This window comes from Semicossyphus pulcher, unplaced genomic scaffold (assembly GCF_022749685.1).
Source record: "Semicossyphus pulcher isolate SPU_LCO1_2020_fin unplaced genomic scaffold, fSemPul1.0.p SCAF_7, whole genome shotgun sequence".
NCBI lineage: Eukaryota > Metazoa > Chordata > Actinopteri > Labriformes > Labridae > Semicossyphus > Semicossyphus pulcher.
In genome coordinates this window covers 22,393,025-22,411,605 of record NW_027211748.1, presented here as the reverse complement: position 1 = coordinate 22,411,605, position 18,581 = coordinate 22,393,025, and the positions used below count along the sequence as shown (strand labels likewise).

At 41.9% G+C, this 18,581-nt stretch overlaps 1 protein-coding gene across 1 annotated transcript; it reads right to left on the bottom strand.

Annotated features, from left to right (window-relative positions):
* Positions 1–4,201: 4,201 nt before the first annotated feature.
* mmp14b (matrix metallopeptidase 14b (membrane-inserted)) lies at positions 4,202–17,990 on the bottom strand. Its single transcript, XM_069684531.1, has 10 exons — positions 17,383–17,990; positions 9,893–10,041; positions 9,657–9,779; positions 9,024–9,331; positions 8,400–8,561; positions 8,103–8,263; positions 7,881–8,019; positions 7,593–7,743; positions 5,716–5,831; positions 4,202–5,606 (listed from the first exon to the last, which is right to left on the bottom strand). Exons 1-10 carry the CDS (start codon positions 17,479–17,481, stop codon positions 5,128–5,130), a joined length of 1,887 nt encoding a protein of 628 aa, XP_069540632.1. The 5' UTR covers positions 17,482–17,990; the 3' UTR covers positions 4,202–5,127.
* Positions 17,991–18,581: the final 591 nt, after the last annotated feature.

The window sequence follows — 18,581 nt, the reverse complement described above, 5'->3', positions numbered from 1 at the left end:
TGAAGAACTATTCTTGCACTCTTCCACAGTGTATCTTTCCTTGTTGAAAGGTCAAACTATTTTCTGCTTTAAAACAGATCATTGAATGGAAAGCAGACGCCTGTTGATGCAGGATAGACCTTTGCACAGCATTGTGACATGGTTCAAGCAGGAAAAGCACAGGTGTAACTGATAACCTTAACGACGGTTGCATTCCATTTATATCAGCCAATCAGAAGGCTGTCTGGGATCCTTCATTGTCGTTAATGGGCAAGCCCCATTGGGTAACTTAGATGAAATGAAGCCATCGTTAATGATATTGGTTACACCTGTGCCTCTCCTGCTATAAAAATGGAAAATTCTGTGCAAGTCTTTCCTGAACTGGGCCAGAATATCACAGTGGTACGTATTTAATGTTTCGTATTCAATATGTTTATGTCAAAATAATACAGATTTGGCAAATCTATGTGGTTAAACAGAGGATCTTTGAGCTAATTAAGGCAACAAATGACGACGTTTAGCAGGTAGAATATTTACCATGTTCATCATGTTACTTTAGCAATTTAGCATGCTAACATTTGTTAATAAATAGAAATATCTTTGGTTTTGCAAGTGATAATGATAATGGCACTAAATAAAAAGTTAAGATTCGTACAGTTATTCCTGACAGGAATATGACAGTTGTTATCAAATTTCAAGACAATCCATCAGTATTTTCCCTTCCCGTGTTTCTTTTGAAGACAATTCCCGCTGAACTACGAATGTTGTTATGGATTAGGAGTTACAGAGAATGTCGGGATAACCAATGTCAGTAGGTTACATTAAATTGTCTGAGAACTGTGTATGTCTGCACAAAATTTGCACTTTAATAGTGGTTAAAATGCACAACTGGGAAAGCACATGTGGTCTGGTGACCTCATCAGGGTTATCTCATCCCAAGGCGTGGAGAATGTTTTTTTTTTACCAGGCAGAGGCGGTGCTGAAAAGAAACGCCTCAGATTGCATTTCTTGTGTCTTTGCAAAAAAATGTCTCTGTCTTTTTCAACTTTATTAAGTGTTGTGCTAAATTGTCCCTTTGAGGAGTGACAGGCCTGCAGACTTAAAAATAGGGCCTTGTGATAGCGGTCAAACAATTGCCTTAGGGCCACAAAATCAACATGATTGTTTTTATCAGATGAGCACGAACAAAGCAACAAAGCAGATTGATGCCAGATTCATCCAATTTGATCTGGAAGGTCAGAAGCAATAAAAAGGCAACCACTTCACCTCTGCTCCTTGATGGAGAAGTGGACACCGTATCAAGCTCTTTACTTCCTGTTTGTGCATGTGTGTTTGGTCGTGTGTGACAGAGACACCAGAGAGAAAACCCTCCTTTCCTGTTGGCTCTATTAGTTCCTGGCAGAGCTTTAACTGATGCAAATGAAAACCATGTGTAACCTATATACCCACTCACCCTTTCCCTGTCGAAGTTCCCTTTCCATCATCCCAGATCCTTGTTACCAGGCAGACTGCAACCATTCTCTGTTAATCACTCACTCTGATTTAATGGGAAAGTTACTCAGTCGAGTCACTGAGGTTGGTGCTGCAATTACAGTATGATGTTCAGGCTATTATGAGACACAATAGCCAAGAGCAGGACTTCCCCTACTTGGAAGTTTCCATTCATCAGCCCGCAGGCTTCATGCATGCCAACTAAACAGGCAGGAAGTGTCCAGCACGGGGAAGGACAGACACATAAAAGGAGCTTGTTAATGGCGCTTGTTGAGTAGATTTCATTTAATGAGAGATTGAGATTAGTGGATGGGATGTGCAGCACTTGGCACGGAGGAGTTTACAGTTGAAGAGCAGCTTTTGTGGACAGTAGAGTCAGGATGGGAAATTACCTTTTCATATATCTGGGTTAAATGTTAGAGCCAGAGGAGTGGAGGTGGCTGGCTGGAGGAGGACGGGGCATTGTGGTGTGGTCTTTTTTTTTTCTTCTTTGTTGGGCTTTGTGAAAAAAGAAGTGAGTCATTCCGCAGACAGTGAAGAAAAGCTCTCCAGTTACACAGAGAAATGAGAAAAAAAGACTGTGGGGAAGGATTGTGCTGAGGCGAATCTTTTCGCTGTGCAGAATCAGCTGGGAAAGACAGAAAACATCGAGTAGTGACCCGCAGCTTAATGTCTGCAAGCGTGTGCAAGGTCAAGATAACATCATGCACAAATAAAGAAACAAAGTGAAACCTGATAAGAAAAGAAAGACACATGATTTATCCGTTGACATAGCAGATCCTTTTGTTGTGGTCTTGATAATTCAAAAAAGCTCATTAACAGATCCAAACCATTTCCCATCCCCCACCGCCCGTGTCCCGTTGTGTGTCTGGCCTACATGATGCAGTTGGAATTCCAGATGTTGCTGATGGAATTCTGCTCCATCTCTGGTCTCCAAATGTGACTTAACCCTCCTCACTCCTCCTTCATCTCCTCCCTCCTCTCTCTTCCCCCCCCCAAAAAGCCTCGTGACTTCTCTCCCCAGCTCTTCAAAACACCGCAGCAAAGTGGAGACAAATGGGCGCCCTAAATCTTTTCGGCACAATAGGAAAATACCTCATCATTTTAATTGCATAAAACCCTGTTGCTGTAATCATAACATATCATAGGGTTGCCGACCCCGACCCACCCTCTTGCTCTTGCAGTCACTCATCTTAACAGTGAGACTCTTGGCTGTACGGCAGTTATTCATTAGTGGGTTCATTAAGGAGAGGGGAGACGCCTAAGTTTGCTGTTTGAGCTTTTATTGGCACATGCTGAATGGGAGTGCACACATAAACATTGCAAAATGCACAAATAAACGCATTTATAGCCGTCCAAAACATGCATGAGCACACGTTTGTTTTGCTGTACTTGTGAGGGCCTACATTCCAGAGCCGCCCATCATAAAAAACATTTATTATCTCCTCTTCTTATCGAGCCCGGAGAAAAGATCATCCTCAACTTTGCATGATTTGCCGAATCGTTAAACTCTTGTGCAGGGATTATAGTCCTCACAAGTATGGAAACACAAGAACACCCACACACACTCTTTCTTTAACTGTATAGCTGAGATATGTTTTCCTGCTGTGCAGCAACGGCTTCACACACTCGTCCTCATCCCTGTTTCTACTTAAGCTTTGGATCCACTCCTCTTTTTCCAACCCAGTTTCTGGCCTGCCAGTTTCCGAGCCCCAGTAACGCAGAGTGGTGCAGTCGGGGAGCAAGAAACCTGGAGGTCCAGGATGACTGGGGAAGACCGGACGGAGGGGCAGTGTGATTGATATGAGAGGAAAATGCCGAGTCCATGTAAGAGCTGCAATATATGACAAGCAGTTAAGTTTTAATTTTACTGCATTTAAGGGGAGTGAGTAGCTTAAAGTGATAATTTAAAGATTTTCATGTAAATAAATGTCTGTTAAGTCACTATCTATGGCCAAATGAGGTAACACAATGGTGATTGAGCCTATGGCCCACTGATGAAAGCCTTTACATTTGCAGTATTACAGACTGGGTGTCGACTTGAGCGGAAAAAAGCACAAGCGCCGCCCAGTTAGTGACGCGTTTTCCATCACCCAGCAGTGGTTGGTCTGCCAGAGAGGGAAGGCGGAGCTAACGCAACAAATACACTTCCGGTCCCTGCTAGTGTTGCGAGTAAACAGTAATCTACTTAATAAACAAACAAAAGATCGATGACTACAGATACAACTTCAACAATAAGTGAAAATCCAAAGAAAAAGAAACAAATTTGACGCTCAGATGAAGGCAAACAGTCTGAAAAGGAAAGCGACCATCAGCGAGGAAAATCAAGAGTTACAACCCGAGCCAACCGTGGACGTCACACATGCAACGCTGTCTGAATATCTGGGAAGCGTAGTCCCGCAGTTACCATGTATCGCCATAGGTGTCGCCAAAGAGAGCAAAGATCATCACTTTAAGTTAAAGAAAAGCACTTAACAGAAAAATTGAGTGAATGATTTACTAAGTGAAAATCAAAGCACGGAGAGCCTTTTGTAAGTACTTTATTATGTAAGAAAGCTTAAAAATATAAGGGAGGAAGAAAACACACACAGTCTTGTTGAGTAAATAAGAATATTACCATTATCATCGTCACTAGAATCATTATCATTGCTGTTAAACTGCTTATAACCCCTGACTAGTAATGTAGCACCATGGTTTGAGAACTGTAAACAAGTACAATGACAAAAAGGAGTCATTTTCAGATCTTCAATTTATTTTCATTTGAGATGGATTCAAAGTAAAAAAAAAAAAACAATCAAGTTTCATTAATACATAACCCATTTCCCCATTCACTGTCCCCACATATATAAAATTAAGGCCACTTTCAAAACTGTATGTCACTGTCCAGCAGGACTTTTTAATGACAATGTACAAAAACATTCTTTACACAGAGGACAACAAAAATAATAGTAATAGTCATAATAATAATGACAACATCATTTATAATAATAATCAGCACTAAAGACATTGATATAAAAGAGGAAGAGACACAGTCGCATTTGTTGCTTTACTCTGATTCGATGATCTCATGCTTCACGAGGCTAATGTTTTGTTTCCCTTTTATGGTCTACATTGGCTCTGACATGTCACTTTACTGGAAGATTAAGAAACACAATGACTATGCCACTGCGGTTTCCAGATGTTTGTGTTAATGTCAGTGTGTGCAAGTTAACAAGGGGGAAGAACAAGCGATCAAACACACTTTTTGCTTACTCAAAAGAACATGCGAGAATGGGCGTCATCGAGATGCAGGTTCAAAGCGGAAATTCAAAAGGACGCAAACACTGACCACTGAAAAAAAAACCTAAAAGTAGGACATTGAAAAAGGCTAAAACAAACAGCAATGAGCTGGCGTCAGAAACCACGAGGAGAGAGGCAGAGACATAAGAGAGAGAGAAAAAGAAAAAAAGGAAGGACGGAGTGGTTGAGAGATAGAGCAAAAGGAATCTGGCAGTGGTACGAATATTTTAAAATGCAAGTCTGTGCTTTTCCTTCTGCTCTTTCTCCAGTTTTATCTCTTTCTCTCCTGCTCTTATGATCTCTGTTCATCATGTCTTTCCACTTATTTCTCCTTCTCTACCTGTATTTCCCTCCTCTCTCCCTCCCCTCCTCCTCCGTCTAAACCTTGTCCAGTAAAGATCGTTGGCAGTAGAGGAGTCGGCGTGGGGTGCCGTACCGACGGAAAAACACCAAGGCTGCCAACGTCGCAATCACGCACACTAACAGGAACAGGGGCAGCACCACTGCCGCCACTCCGCTGCCACCACCTACGCCTTGATCCTCATCCACTTCAATAATGATCACCTCCGTATCCTCCTCCTTCTCTGTCTCCTTCTCCCTCTCCTTCTCTCTTTCCCTCTCCCTCTCTCTTTCCCTCTCTCTATCTGTAGTTCTGTCCTTATCCTCGCGCTCCTTGTCCTTCTCTCTCTCTTTGTCCTTGTCGTGTCCGCCTCCGCCTCTTCCTCCGTCAGTCTTCGGGTCCTCATTAGGGCAGCCCATCCAATCCCGAAGGGCCGACTTGGGGTATCCTGGCTCCACGCGCATCATCTGGTTGTTGAACTTCCAATACTTGTTGGCTTTGTAGAAGTACGTGTAAGCTGGAAGAGTCAGAGGTGGAAGAAAGAAATTAGAGTGACAAAGCTAAACTGAAAGAAAAAGCAACTGCAACAAGTATCAGTTCACATAAAGATGTGGAGCCACCCTTACCTTGGTCTTTGCTCATGAATGCTGACTTTATGTTATCAGGCACTCCTTGCCATGTACTAACAGCTTTTGGATAGCCATCGTCAACAGATTGTGATTCTTCATTGAAGCGGTAATACCTAAACAAAGAATGAGAGGGGAGAGGTAAAGAGAGGAAGAGCTATTGTAAGTGAAAGGTCACATCTAGAGCCCTGAAAGACTTGCATCTTGACTTACTCTATGAACTTGACTTGGACTTTGACTTGGACCATAGACTTGTCTCGAGCCTCGTTCTGACAAGCAGGAGATTTGACTTACATGTCTTTAATAACCTAAGTTTTGACCCTGACTTGCCTCAAGGGACTTGACTTGAACTCTTAGATTTATTGAAGCTCGACTCAGTCTTGCCCTAAAAGACTAGAGACTTCTTTAGACAGACTTAAGACTGGACTTGGTTTCCCTTCAAAGACTTCATTTTAAACTTACTTGAACAGTTTTAAGACCTCACTCAGACTTGCCCTTAAGGCTTGTTCTGGCGCACTAAACACCTGGACCTGGCTTAAAAGACTTGAGTCTTAGACTTACTCTAAAGGACTTTTGACCTGATTTGGGACTTTTTACGACAGTTCAGAGACTTGGCTTTGATTTCTCCAAAAAGACTTGACTAAGAATTGACTTTACTTAAAACTTTGATAGACTTGAGACTTGACTTGGACTTATCTTGAATGACTTGAGACCTGACTTGGACTTGTTTTAAAATAGTTCAGACTTGGAAGCTTAAATTAATTCAGGCTTGACTCATGTTTGCCCGTATTGACCTTTTCAACAGACTTAAGACTCAAATTCAATTTCCTTTCAAAGACTTGGCTTCAAACTTGTTTACATAGTTTTGAGACCTGAGTTGAACTTAACTCAAATGACTCGTTACCTCACTTGGACTTGACCTGAATGAATTGAGACTTATCTGATAGGCTCAAAACAAATGGCAAGTCATTTGACGGCCTCAAGAATTTTGTTATTGACTTGAATTGCTTTGAGACTTTTTGAGACAAGTGAGTCTTGACTTGGACTTGGCTTACATGACTTGGCTTGGCTTTAAATCACCCTAAAGAATTTTTTACCTTATTTGGGACTTGAGATATTTTTAAGACTAGGCTTCAATTTCTCCCAAAAGACCAACAAATTGACTTGACTTGAAATCGTCCTGAATGACTGACCGACTCGGACTTGCCCAAAATGACTTCAGATTTGACTTGAGACTCTTCCTGCCAAAGCTTAGACCTGAGTTGGACCTTTCTTAAATAACTTGAGACTTGACTTTCTTTTGACCCCAAAACCATTCAGTGTTTGTGTTTCTGCTGGAGTAACCCTCTAGACAGGCCACAAAATTAGTATTGTTTCTGCAGAAATATGATGATGATGGATGTGTGTTAACTCTCCAAACAGCCAGACATGGTCTGAATGACTAAGATGAGAAATAAACATGTTGTCTGGTCTGAGGGTATGTGCAATCTCAGGTATATTTTAAAAATACAAGCATACACTTGTCATGGACTTTGTTTATGTAGGTGGCTGTTTGCACTGTAATCACTGGTTGGCACATTACACCTAGTGTTTTTTATAACCATGACTATGGCGTAAATATAAATAAGGGAGGCTCAGCAAGCTGTGGGCCTCAAGGTTTGGTCTAATGTTTAAAGAGAGGAATGTTTGTAACTCAGGATAAGTTATGGACCTAAAGCATTTTGGACCTTATAAGGTCAGCTTTTGGTGGTGGCGACGTAAGGGATTTTCTTTGGAATCAGTAGTTTATAAACTTCAGCACAGTTCCATCTTGGCACATGATACGAACACACACACACCATTGCACAGACATGCACACACACAAAGAGATGACTAACTTGTTTGCTCTGAAGAAAAATGTCTGTCCAGTTGGAGTGTAGTAGAGAGCAGCATCTATTCGATCTTTGGGAAGCCCAGTGCCCATTTCCCTTAGACTCTTGGGGTAACCAGGCTCCAGAACTGATTCAGTAAACACCCAATACTTGTCACCTGGAGAGGGACATGAAAAAAAGGTAGAGAGGGGACAGAGAAAGAACAAAGTTGAGAGAACTGCAAGATCTTTCCCATTTGTTGATGACTTGATGGTGGTTGTACATTTTTTAACAATATACTAAAGCCAGACTGACCTTTAAAGAAAGCAAATTTCCCATCTTCCCTTTCAAAAGCAGAAGTGACATGAGAGGGCAATCCCCTCCAAAAGTGACCAATCGGCATGGGGTATCCATCCATAACATGTTTGTTACGTACCCTCCAGAACCATTTGTCCTACGAGAGAAAAAAGAGATTTTGTAAACAGCCTGCCAGACGACCTGACGTATCAAAAGTCCGACAAGGTTGTGTGGGTTTACCTTGAACACAAACATTTCTCCTCTGAGGATGGCGATGGTGTCAAAGTGTCCATCACAGATGTTGGGGCCAAAGCGAGGCTTGTCTGGTGCGTATGTGGGCTGGGGGTCGTGGTTTGGGGAACGGGGTGTCACGGGTGGGGGCTGAGGACCTGATCCAGTCCCTGTGTGAATAAGGACATGGAAAAGATCTAAAACTGATCCTGTTCGACCTAATGAAACTCCAAGCATGGAAACATTAAGAGGCAGTTAGAGTTCTTTTTTGGCAGTGATTTGGATGATGAACTGTCAATAACGCACCATAAAGTTGCTGTATGCCTCTTTGATCATCTTCAGGAAGTATGAAGTTCTCAATGTCCATCCACTGGTAGAAGGGGGCCATGATGGCGGAAGGGTCATTGGAGTGCTCCAGACCAAGAGCGTGACCCAGTTCATGCACCGCAACCAGGAATATATTATTACCTGAAACAGAGTCAACACATAAACACCATTTAATCTGTCTTTATTATGAATTATAGTAAGAGATATCAAATTGAAAGTTTACTAAGGAGAAAGAATAAATGTTGCTGTTTCCTCTTTTTTAAGTGACTCAACCGCCACAAATAAACATCACAAAGGTTATGAATAGTGTAGGTCATGGGATGATGTGTCTGACTCAAACAGCTGATCCTTCAAAAATAAATACTTCTCCATTTTTGCAGTGTTAACACAACCTGGGGCATTCCCTCGCTCAAATGTTTTGACACAAGACCGGACATGCTGCTGCCTGTGTTTTGCTCTCAGCAAAATGAAGAGAGATCTCATTCCCACTATACAAAGTAACTCCCAACATTTGTGTCATCATGTTTAAGGGACAGAAGAGGAAAAACAAATCCCCTCATTTATCAAAGTGTCAGCATGAACATGGATATAACAGAGCCTCACCCGAAAAATCCTGGTTTCCAATAGTCCATGGCTCAGCTGCGTCAAAGTGGGTGTCCCCACCGATTCCATGAGCAGGGAAGTAGGCGTGCGCCAGGAAGCCCCCCTCCCCATCGAACGGGCTGCTGTCACCATGGAAACCCTCGGCGAAGAAGATCATGATGTCGGCAAACTCCTCCACCTTGTCCCGTATGTAGCTGTAGGGGATTTCTCGGAAACGGAGCGGGGTGATGTTCTCCCACACCTTGAAAGCCCTCTTGATGGCCTCATGGGTCCCATACTCTCCGACCTTTGGGGTGTAGTTCTGTATACTGAGGATGTGTGGGTGGGGGATGGGAGAGGTGGAGAAAGAGGGGAGACATGGAGTTATTCCATCTCTATTGGAAAACCATTTCAGCTGCTTAATAGTTACATCATCACTTTTGGTTTTCTCACTTTGGTTCATTGGGTACAACCGAGAGTTGTTCCAATACTGATACCAGTATTTGTATTGGCTTCCGATGCTGGCTAAAATGTGGTATCAGGTATCAGTGAGTATACCAATTAATCAGAAACCAAGCCCTTTGGTTTAAATTCATTTCAGGTAATCATGCCTCTGAATTTGCAGCAGGTTCATTTGGAGCTCTTCAGACTTACGAGAACGTGATTTCGGTCTTGTCCCACTTCATGCCCTGGAGGGCGTATCGCTTCCTCCTCAGGTTGGTCTTCAGCTCGGCTCCAAACTTATCTGGCACACCACAGCGCGGTCGCTTCATGGCCCTGCCAAAGACAAGACACAGTCCACTCAAAACAACGTAAGACCTACTCTTTTTATTTTAAATAGGAGTATTTTTTTTTTTAGTAGATGTAGAATAAAGCTTGAAGTTGCTCACTCAATGGTGTTGGTGTCAAAAGTGCCGGTGACGCTGAGGCCGTAGAATCTCTGCATGGCAGCGATGGCTGAGGTAACGGAGTGAGGGGAGCGGAGGGCGTGGGTCCTCATGTCCCCCGGGGGCAGGTAACCATACTGCTGCAGCCATGACTTTAAAGCAAAGCAAAAAGGAGAAAACAGTATGACTCATGGGACATGTGTCAAAATAAAACCAAGGAAACTCCAGTCTCGCGTTGCAGAATCACAGAAAGTTAAATTAGAAACAGAGGCAGAAAGAAAACAACATGAGACCTCACCTGTTTATTTTGTTGTAACAAAGCTGAATCAGGTTAAAGGAACAACAACTCCAGGATGTTTTTATGCGACTGAAGCAAAAACACATTCCTCACTGACAACGAAAATAAGCTCTTGAAAAATATCTTTCCATGATTTGGTATTTTGATACTCAGACCATCATTATTTCAAACACCTGGCATGTCTCCATTTGATGACTGAACGCAAAAGCTATTCACCCATCAACATTTGGCTCGACTGAAACTGAGGTCAACATGAAGAAAGTCCAAAAACAAAGACAGGTTTCAACAAAAAACCATGAAAGACCCAAACAGAATGAGGAAATACCCCTCAAGGAGTTAAAGATTAACTCCAGTTTCTACGTTCTGCAGCTACTTGTTTGTGCTTCAGTGCAGATTGCGACACTTATAGCTGAACCTATCCCTATTGTTGAGTTTGTAAATGAAGAAAGTATCGGTTTGAAGCACCCACCTCAGTGGTCACTGAGTTTTTCAAGCCTTCAGACTCTTGGTCTCGGCTTAGCTTGACCTTACTTTCCCCTGGAAACCCATTTCTTTGCGGTGCTGGTTTGACATCTGGACCTGTGCCAGCGGCTTTGCTCTGCACCTCTCCCACACAGTTTCTCCTGAACTCTTTCCCTCTCAGACTAGAGCTGAAAAATAACACTAAGGCTATTGTAAACGCAGTAAAAACCAAGAGTGCTTTGATATTCTGCTTTATACAGTCACTTTGCGAGCTTGGATGTAGTTTACACTTGACTAAATAGGTTACCTGTCAAAACTAAGTGACTTGCTTTTGGGGTGTTTTTTTTGCAAGCTATGGGGCGTAACTTTATGCAATCTGTTACTTGTTTTGTATGGTTCTGATTAAAAACCAAAGGCATAGGTATTGTTTGTGCAGAAGAGGATTGAGAGAGAGAGAAAAGAAAATGATAGGGAGTGTCCCAGGGTGAGACTCAGGCCTTGGGCAACCTCAGCCGATGTCTCCAGCCGTGCTGCAGCGTCAGTCAGTAATTTAACTGGGAATTTCTTCCTTGTTGCATCCAAACCTCAAAGTCAAACTCTTCCCCCAACGTCCATGTCCCTGTCTTCGCCTCGTCACTCCACCCCTTTTCCTCTCTTCTCCCTCATCCCTGTCTTATGGAAAACCCAGAGACTCGAGGGCAAATACTTATGAACAACCACACCCTGATCCACTCAATTATTGCTGCTAAAAGTTGCTAAATACAATGTTTCAGCATTTTCCCCCTTATTACGTACAGCACAAAGCAAATGTGTGCAAGTAGTGCTGACATAGATTATCCTAATTTGTTTTCAGGTCTGTGGGTTTATATTTACGCATGGCTTTGCTTGTGTGTGTTTGGGCAGGAGTGAATGACAGCATGGCGTTTTGGAGGCACTTGAAGGAGTAATCTCTCCCTTGCTGTCTGTCCTAAAGAGACATGGAGGTCTCAGTGTTTAGACTTCACCCCTGAATGAGCCCTTTCTCGTTCTGACTCACCCATGGAGCTCCAGTGGACACATAAAGACTCACTGTTTGCCTCTGTTACAGCACATCCACATGAGCGGGAAACCTAAACTTCAGCATTTCAGAATTTAATTCTTTTCAGTGTGAATATAAGAAAAGGGGTGTTCAAGACTTGTTAGACTGTGCTTGAAACCTCGGTCTTGTATTTTACACTTTCACTGTTTTCTTTTCGACAGAATCTGCTCTCAGCTGGGTCAAAAGACTGCTGTTGAGTGACACTGAACATTTGTTCTTAGCTTTAAGTTTCCCACACCTCTTTCACGAGGCCTTCAGATGACTTGACAAAGTCTTATTCACCATCATACTCTGCTATTTTTGACCACACTAATGGGCTGAGAAACTAAAGCAGTAGCAGGAAGAGGAAATGGTCACTATTTATTGTGGCAAAGGAGATGACAGGCCAAGCTTATACAGTCTTTTAATGTAGCTACAGCAGTGGTTTCCAACCCTTTTCGCTGGTCTTACCCAACAGCTCAAATACGTCTTCATTCACAGCCCACCCATAATTCCAATTACTTAATGATAACTATAACTGTTTATTAGTTACATAAAGCTATTTGAACAATTTATCCATAAATTTAAGCTAACAATTTGAACCATTTGTCCATATCTTTATGCTAATTGTTTTAACAATGTATCTGTTTCATAAATGTTTATGAAACTGTTTCATAAGTTTATCCATAGTTTTAAGCTAGCTGTAACTTAAGCTAAGCGTTTGACAATTTATTACAGGCTAACTTCAAGGGAACTATTTTATAAATTTATCCATAGCTTTAAGCTAGCTGTTTGACTGTTTATACATAGCTTTAAGCTAGCTGTTTGACTGTTTATACATAGCTTTAAGCTAGCTGTTTGACTGTTTATACATAACTCTAAGCTAACTGTTTGACAGTTTATCCATAACTTCAAGCTAGCTGTTTGGTTGTTTATCCATAACTTTAAGCTAACTGTTTATTCCTAACTTAAAGATAAGTATTTTAACTATTTATCTATAACTTTATATACTTTGTGGCTGATCTGTTTTTGCATCACTTTGAGCTTACAGTTTAAAATGATCTGCTTGTTTGTTTGCTAACTAGTTTTGCTATGCTCTTAAAACTTAGTGTTCACATATTTCAGCTGTCTCAATATGAGGAGTGTTTTGTTTTTTAATTAGTTTTGCAACGTCACAATCCACAACTGCTCAAGGACTACCTGGAGTACTGTAGGCTACCCCCGGCTAGAAACTGATTTAGTTTACTTAAAACTATGGCTCTTTATTGGTCGATATTTAACTGAAGGTACTTTGAGGAAGCCATTTCCAGGGTTTTGAGGTAAAGGGTGCAGCTGGCTCACAGGCAGTGATGTGAGTTTATTGTTTAATGGAAGATCCACAGGAATCAAACAGCGGTTGCTATGCACGTCAGGGGGCAGAGCGCTCTTTTTACATAGGATGAGAGAGGGAGAGGGAGGGATTGTGTTTCAGAAAAGAAAGGGAGTCAGTTGTTCCGTTTGGTGAGGGCCAATGGAAAGAAACTCTGGTCAACAGCGATGGGAGTCCAACTGAAGCATGCTGGGTATACAGCACACACACACAGCTGCTCATTACACATCCACTCACTCTGCCCAGAGAGCTGCAGTATATGTCACATGTCATAAATATATGAAATCATTGCCCCCGCTTTGCTTGCAACAGCTTGTTATTGGCTGTTAGCGTGCAATTGTGTGTTTGCAGATATATTGAGCGCAAAACCTTAAAATCGAGCTAATTAACATGAACATGTACCCGAGGCTAATTCTGCTCCTCTAGGAAGGTATTTACGGGCTTGCAGATCCTTCAGCACACATGTAGAAAAGTCTTTAAATGTGTAAGTGTGTATGTGTGTGTGTGTCTAATTCACCCAGCTGCTGTCTATTAAAAAAAGCATTCTCCAGCCAACACCAATAAGACTCAGTGACAAAAGAGTGGAAAAACACATCTCTGCCAGTGTCATTTGAGCAATAAGTCTTTCTCAAGTAAATCTCAATGGCAGGATTTTGTCTTCCCAGAAATTTGGCTCATTGCTTGCTTCCTTTATGAACAGGAAATGAGGTAATGGCTTGGCGTATTACCTCATTTCCTGTAACACCTCCTATCTTTCCTCAGGGAGGCTGCCCTCAGGCCACCCACTGGTGAGATTTAGGATGTGGCTTTGTCTGAAAACTACGTATCCTTCCTTCCTTTCCTCCTCTAAACAAATAGTCCGAAATCATAGTGTGACTGGTGTAAAATTAGCAATTAGTGCAATCTGAATTCTCTTTAGAGCAGAAGAAGAGAGACGTATATTCATACAGGATGTGAGCATGACAGCTATGATATACATCACGTCCTATTCAAATGAATAATTGCTTCATTTTTTCCCAACTGTCCTTTTCCCAGATTGCATCACTCCCATCACCACAATGGCTTCCTTTCTAGTTACAACAGCCTCCTCACTGTCCTCTCTGCTTTGCTTTAATCATCTCATTTCATGCCCATCTATCTTGCTTTGTAGTCAATGACCTCAGCTTGAAGCCATTTCTGTGTGCGTGCGTATCAGAAAAGATGTGTGCACATATGAGAGCGGATGTATGTGTGTGTGTCACGGGCAGGTGGCAGCTGACACACCAAAGGTATTCTTTCCTGCAAACTCCGCGGCCCACTTCCTGTCTCTGCCACAAACCACAGGACATGACTTCTGCATCCTTACATCCTACGTCAATTCATCTGACCAACGCAGAACTGACAAACACAACCACTCACTTAATTACGTTTTGTTAATTAAAGCACAAACATCCTACTCAGGAGAGGAACAGTGCACTGATACTGGCGACCTGTGGGTTTGTGGTAGCAACGTGATAAAAACGTCCCTTATTTGAATGAAGTAAATAAAGACACAGGAAGCAGTGAGTTTATAAAAATGTCAAGAAAACACACAGAAGAAGTGAATCACTAAATGAGAATAAACTCATTGAACCAACACACTTTCCAGGGCATTTGAGGCCAAGCCTTTTCCAGCACTTTGGTGAAAAGTCGAAACTTGACGGTCAGTTTACGTAAAAGGCCAACCACTGCTTTTTGGGCGTAATAACGTAGGAGTAGTAGAAAGTTCCACTTTCTCTCATGTAGACATGAAACATAATCAAAGTGCGCTGTTTGCTGCCTTACTTGTTGAATGTTGATGACTCAGCCTATTTACAAAGTAACACTTGGCTTGTAACTGATCTCCATGCTTCAGTTCTTGTTCTTTATTCTTAGACTTTTCACGCAACTCTTTTTGTTGATACAAGAAATATGGCTGAAACGTTGTTCCTATGATTAGATTAGAAAGGCAGTTATTATTGAAAAATATGCACTTTGTGTTTATTAACAGTTAACTGTTGCTAATAATCGATTCTGAAAACTCTTTGCATGATATTTGCATCACTAATAGTTTAACCTTTAGCTATGTATCCTCCTTTGATTGTTACTGTATGTAACATGTTTCTTTAGAATTTAAAGCTGTGAGGAGTTTTTCACTGGTTATGAAACAGACTGAAATGAATTCTGATGACTCTCTATGAGCTACAAAAGCAAACCAGACCATCAGAGACAAGATGGATTATTTCTATGTAGTTATATTTAATGCCTGGGACGAAAGCGATAAACAGCACGCTGCATTTGTTTACATTTTCCAGGGCAGAAATGTAAAGTGAGTGATACACACGACTGTTAAAGAAAGCAGGATGAAAAACTCCACTTAAGCATGAACGGGACAAAGTAACAAAGAGATAAGAGGTGCGGCTTTGTCCACAGGGGGCGCCAAAATCAACACAAACCAAAAGTTCCTCACAGCAGCTTTACAGTGGATTTTTGTTTAATTCATTATTATTCTTAATTTGGAAAAAAAACTGTAAATCCCGGTTTGAGGCCAGCCCTTCTGTTTGCATTGGGAACAAAAAATGAATAACTTTGATCGTGCAGCCCATAATGATGATGTCCCTCTCAAACATTGACAGTTGTATGTAGGTCAGTGGTGTTAACTCTACTTTCTTCCACTAGCACAGCTGGAATTATTATTCCACAGGCCATGGCAGGGTACAACGATTAAAGAGACGCTTGGCGCCGCTGTATGACCTACCAAAATCATTGAGGCCTTCTGCTCTTGTGCATGCATGTACAAACCCTCTCTCTTTCTTCTTCTCACACAAACAGACACAGAGTATTTTCTGATGACAGAGTAGGAAGCAGGTGTGTGGGGGTATCACAACAATGTCACTTCCTGCAGCACTCCCTGATGCAACACCCTCTTTGTGTTGGAGGATTACAGATGCAGCAGACAGAAGAGATCTGAGTAAACATCTCAGCTCCAACACTAGACCCACTATCTCAGCTCCGTGGGTTATTGGGAGTCTTTAATGTACTGAGCCAGGGTTCAAACTGTGGCGGGTGTTTTTCCACAGCTGACCCCGGCTGAGATGCTGCAGAAACTCTGATTGTAAAACTCACCTCCCCCCAATCCTCTGAGCCACAACTCAGGACAGATGTCAACAATTACATCTCCCCCCGTCCCTCTGAATACAACTGTACCCACGACTATCAATCCCCCCCCCCTCCACTCCGCTCCCACAAAAATGGCCTCTGTCTCTGCCCAGACCACAATACAAGCTCATGCATTTCTCCTCATTTGCTTTTTCTCTTTCTCTCCGGCTTTTGCACGCTCAGCATTTCTCAGCGTTTTCACGAGCGCCATCATCGTTATGGGCTGCTTCCTCTAACCCGGGGTCAAAGAAGCCCTTCCCATATCCCCGAGCTAACAACAGGCACCAGTTTAAATCAGCATCCCTCAGGAGGCAAAGTTTGAACAAAGCTTTAAAAAAACATGACGGGCTCTGAAATCAAAGTTGGTTGTTTTTTTTGACAAATCAGAAAACTTTTGCAGAAAACATCATTTGATATCACTCTAAATGTTTCATCATTTGTTTTTCTTTATTGCTCAACTTCAGAACTATTGATACGTTTTTAATCATCCATTTTGAATATATTTATCTGGCTAATTTGACTTTTCTGCATTCATTCAGTTTGTTTAATTCCTTTAACCTGTTGTTTTTCTGGTTTAATCCTTGATATTGGATGTCTTTACACATCTTTATCCCTTGGTTCTGGATTTAATTATCTGGCTTTGTTGACTGAGTCAGGATTTGTTTATTTGGATTTATCCCTTGATTATAGATTATTTTATCTGGATGCATCACTTGATTCTGCTTTTATGTATCTGGCTTTTCCCATTGATTATAGATTTATTTATCAGGGTTTATCACTTGATTCTGGATATATTTATATAGATGTATCCCTTGATTCTAGATGATTTTATCTGCCATTATCTTTTGATTCTTTATTTATTTATCTGGATTTATCACCTGATTGATGATTTACTTGCAGGCTTTATTCCTCGATTCTGCATTTATTATTCAGGACTATTTTGGGGGGATTTATCACCTGATTCTGGATTTATTTATCTGGCTGCATCCCTTAATTCTGGATCTATTTGTTTTTACAGATTCGTCACTTATTTGGGTGTTTGTTTATCCGGCTTTATCACTTGTTTTAGCATTTTCGTCCGGCTTACCCTGATTCTACCAAGCTTTACTTCTCTTCTGGGTTTGTTCTGCACATCTGGCCTCATGTCTCACCTCTGGATTGATCTGTCGCTCCGTCGCTCCTTGTGCGCTCAGCTCCCACACCACCGCCAGCAGCAGCAGTCGGAGAAGCGATTTGAGCTCCGGTGCCATCACGTGATTATCGAAAACAATAAAAAAAAACGGACAAATCCTCCTGTAACACTTGGCGCAAACTTCACTATGCTATTGTCAAAACATTATCTATGTATAAACTATCTCATAAACTATTTTCCGGGCGCCACAAAGATCGACAGATGACAGAAAGAGTTCCCAGAGGATATGCAGCCGTGCGTTTCTGCAACTTATAACTCGAGTTACTTAAACCACGGGAGGCTTTTGTCCTGGCTTTGCATTCTTCTCGCGTTTTTGGTGGAGTTTACCCAAATTATCGGACGTTACTTGAGGCAGGAAGTCTGAAGGGGGCCCTGGAGCTGCAGGCTGTGCGTGTTTTATGTCCAAATTCAGCTCGCGCTTCGCCCGAGAAGTTGCAGCCGTCTTTGTTTTCATGAAGCTGTCTCAACTGCTCGCTGTCCTCTCTTCTCTGTCCTCCACTCGGCTTATTTTGATCCCTTCTCCTCTTTCCCTCTCTCCCCTCTGCAGACGTGGTAGTTTGATTTTCCCCGGAGACATTCAGCTGGAAAGTAGAGGATTGTAAACCTCCCACTCTTAAATCAACCCGCCCCTCTGAGGGCTGGAATCAACTTAGTGACCTTCGCATTAGACTTGGCTTTCTCTTACCAGAAACAAATCACCTTCAAAGATGTGCTCGTTTATCAATAGATTCATAACAAAAATATGGCTTCACCTCGTCACAAACGTGAGAGATTTACGCCAACAGTTTTGACCCTAACTTTATTTTTTTCAAACTCAGTCCAAGAACCAAAAAACTATTAAAGTATTTTCAGTGTTACATTCTTTAAACATGTGACACTTCATTTTATTAGGCTGCTGGCTCTCCTTACGATAACTCACCGATTAACCAGTTATTTGTTGTGTAAAAAGTAAACATTCCTATCTCACACTGATTGTCCATGAGCTGTGCGCAAATCGGCCCAAACTGATGTATACATTATGGAGCAGCAGCCTGAAGCTGTGTTTAAAAGGTGGAATTGCGCCCTCTAATGCACACATTGCACATACATTCAAACGGTTACATGTCAGATGAGGTAAGCTGCTTTTATACCCACCGATTTTAGAGCCATGTCTTGCAC

What these genes read in the sequence shown, in the direction of transcription:
- mmp14b (XM_069684531.1), bottom strand. Translation starts at nt 17,481, where the DNA reads ATGGCACCGGAGCTCAAATCGCTTCTCCGACTGCTGCTGCTGGCGGTG. An exon ending in AGCGACAGATCAATCCAGAG is followed by an intron (nt 10,042 to 17,382) that starts GTGAGACATGAG and finishes TTTGCTTTAAAG; the next exon opens with TCATGGCTGCAGCAGTATGG. An exon ending in GAAATTTGCTTTCTTTAAAG is followed by an intron (nt 7,744 to 7,880) that starts GTCAGTCTGGCT and finishes GTCCCTCTCCAG; the next exon opens with GTGACAAGTATTGGGTGTTT.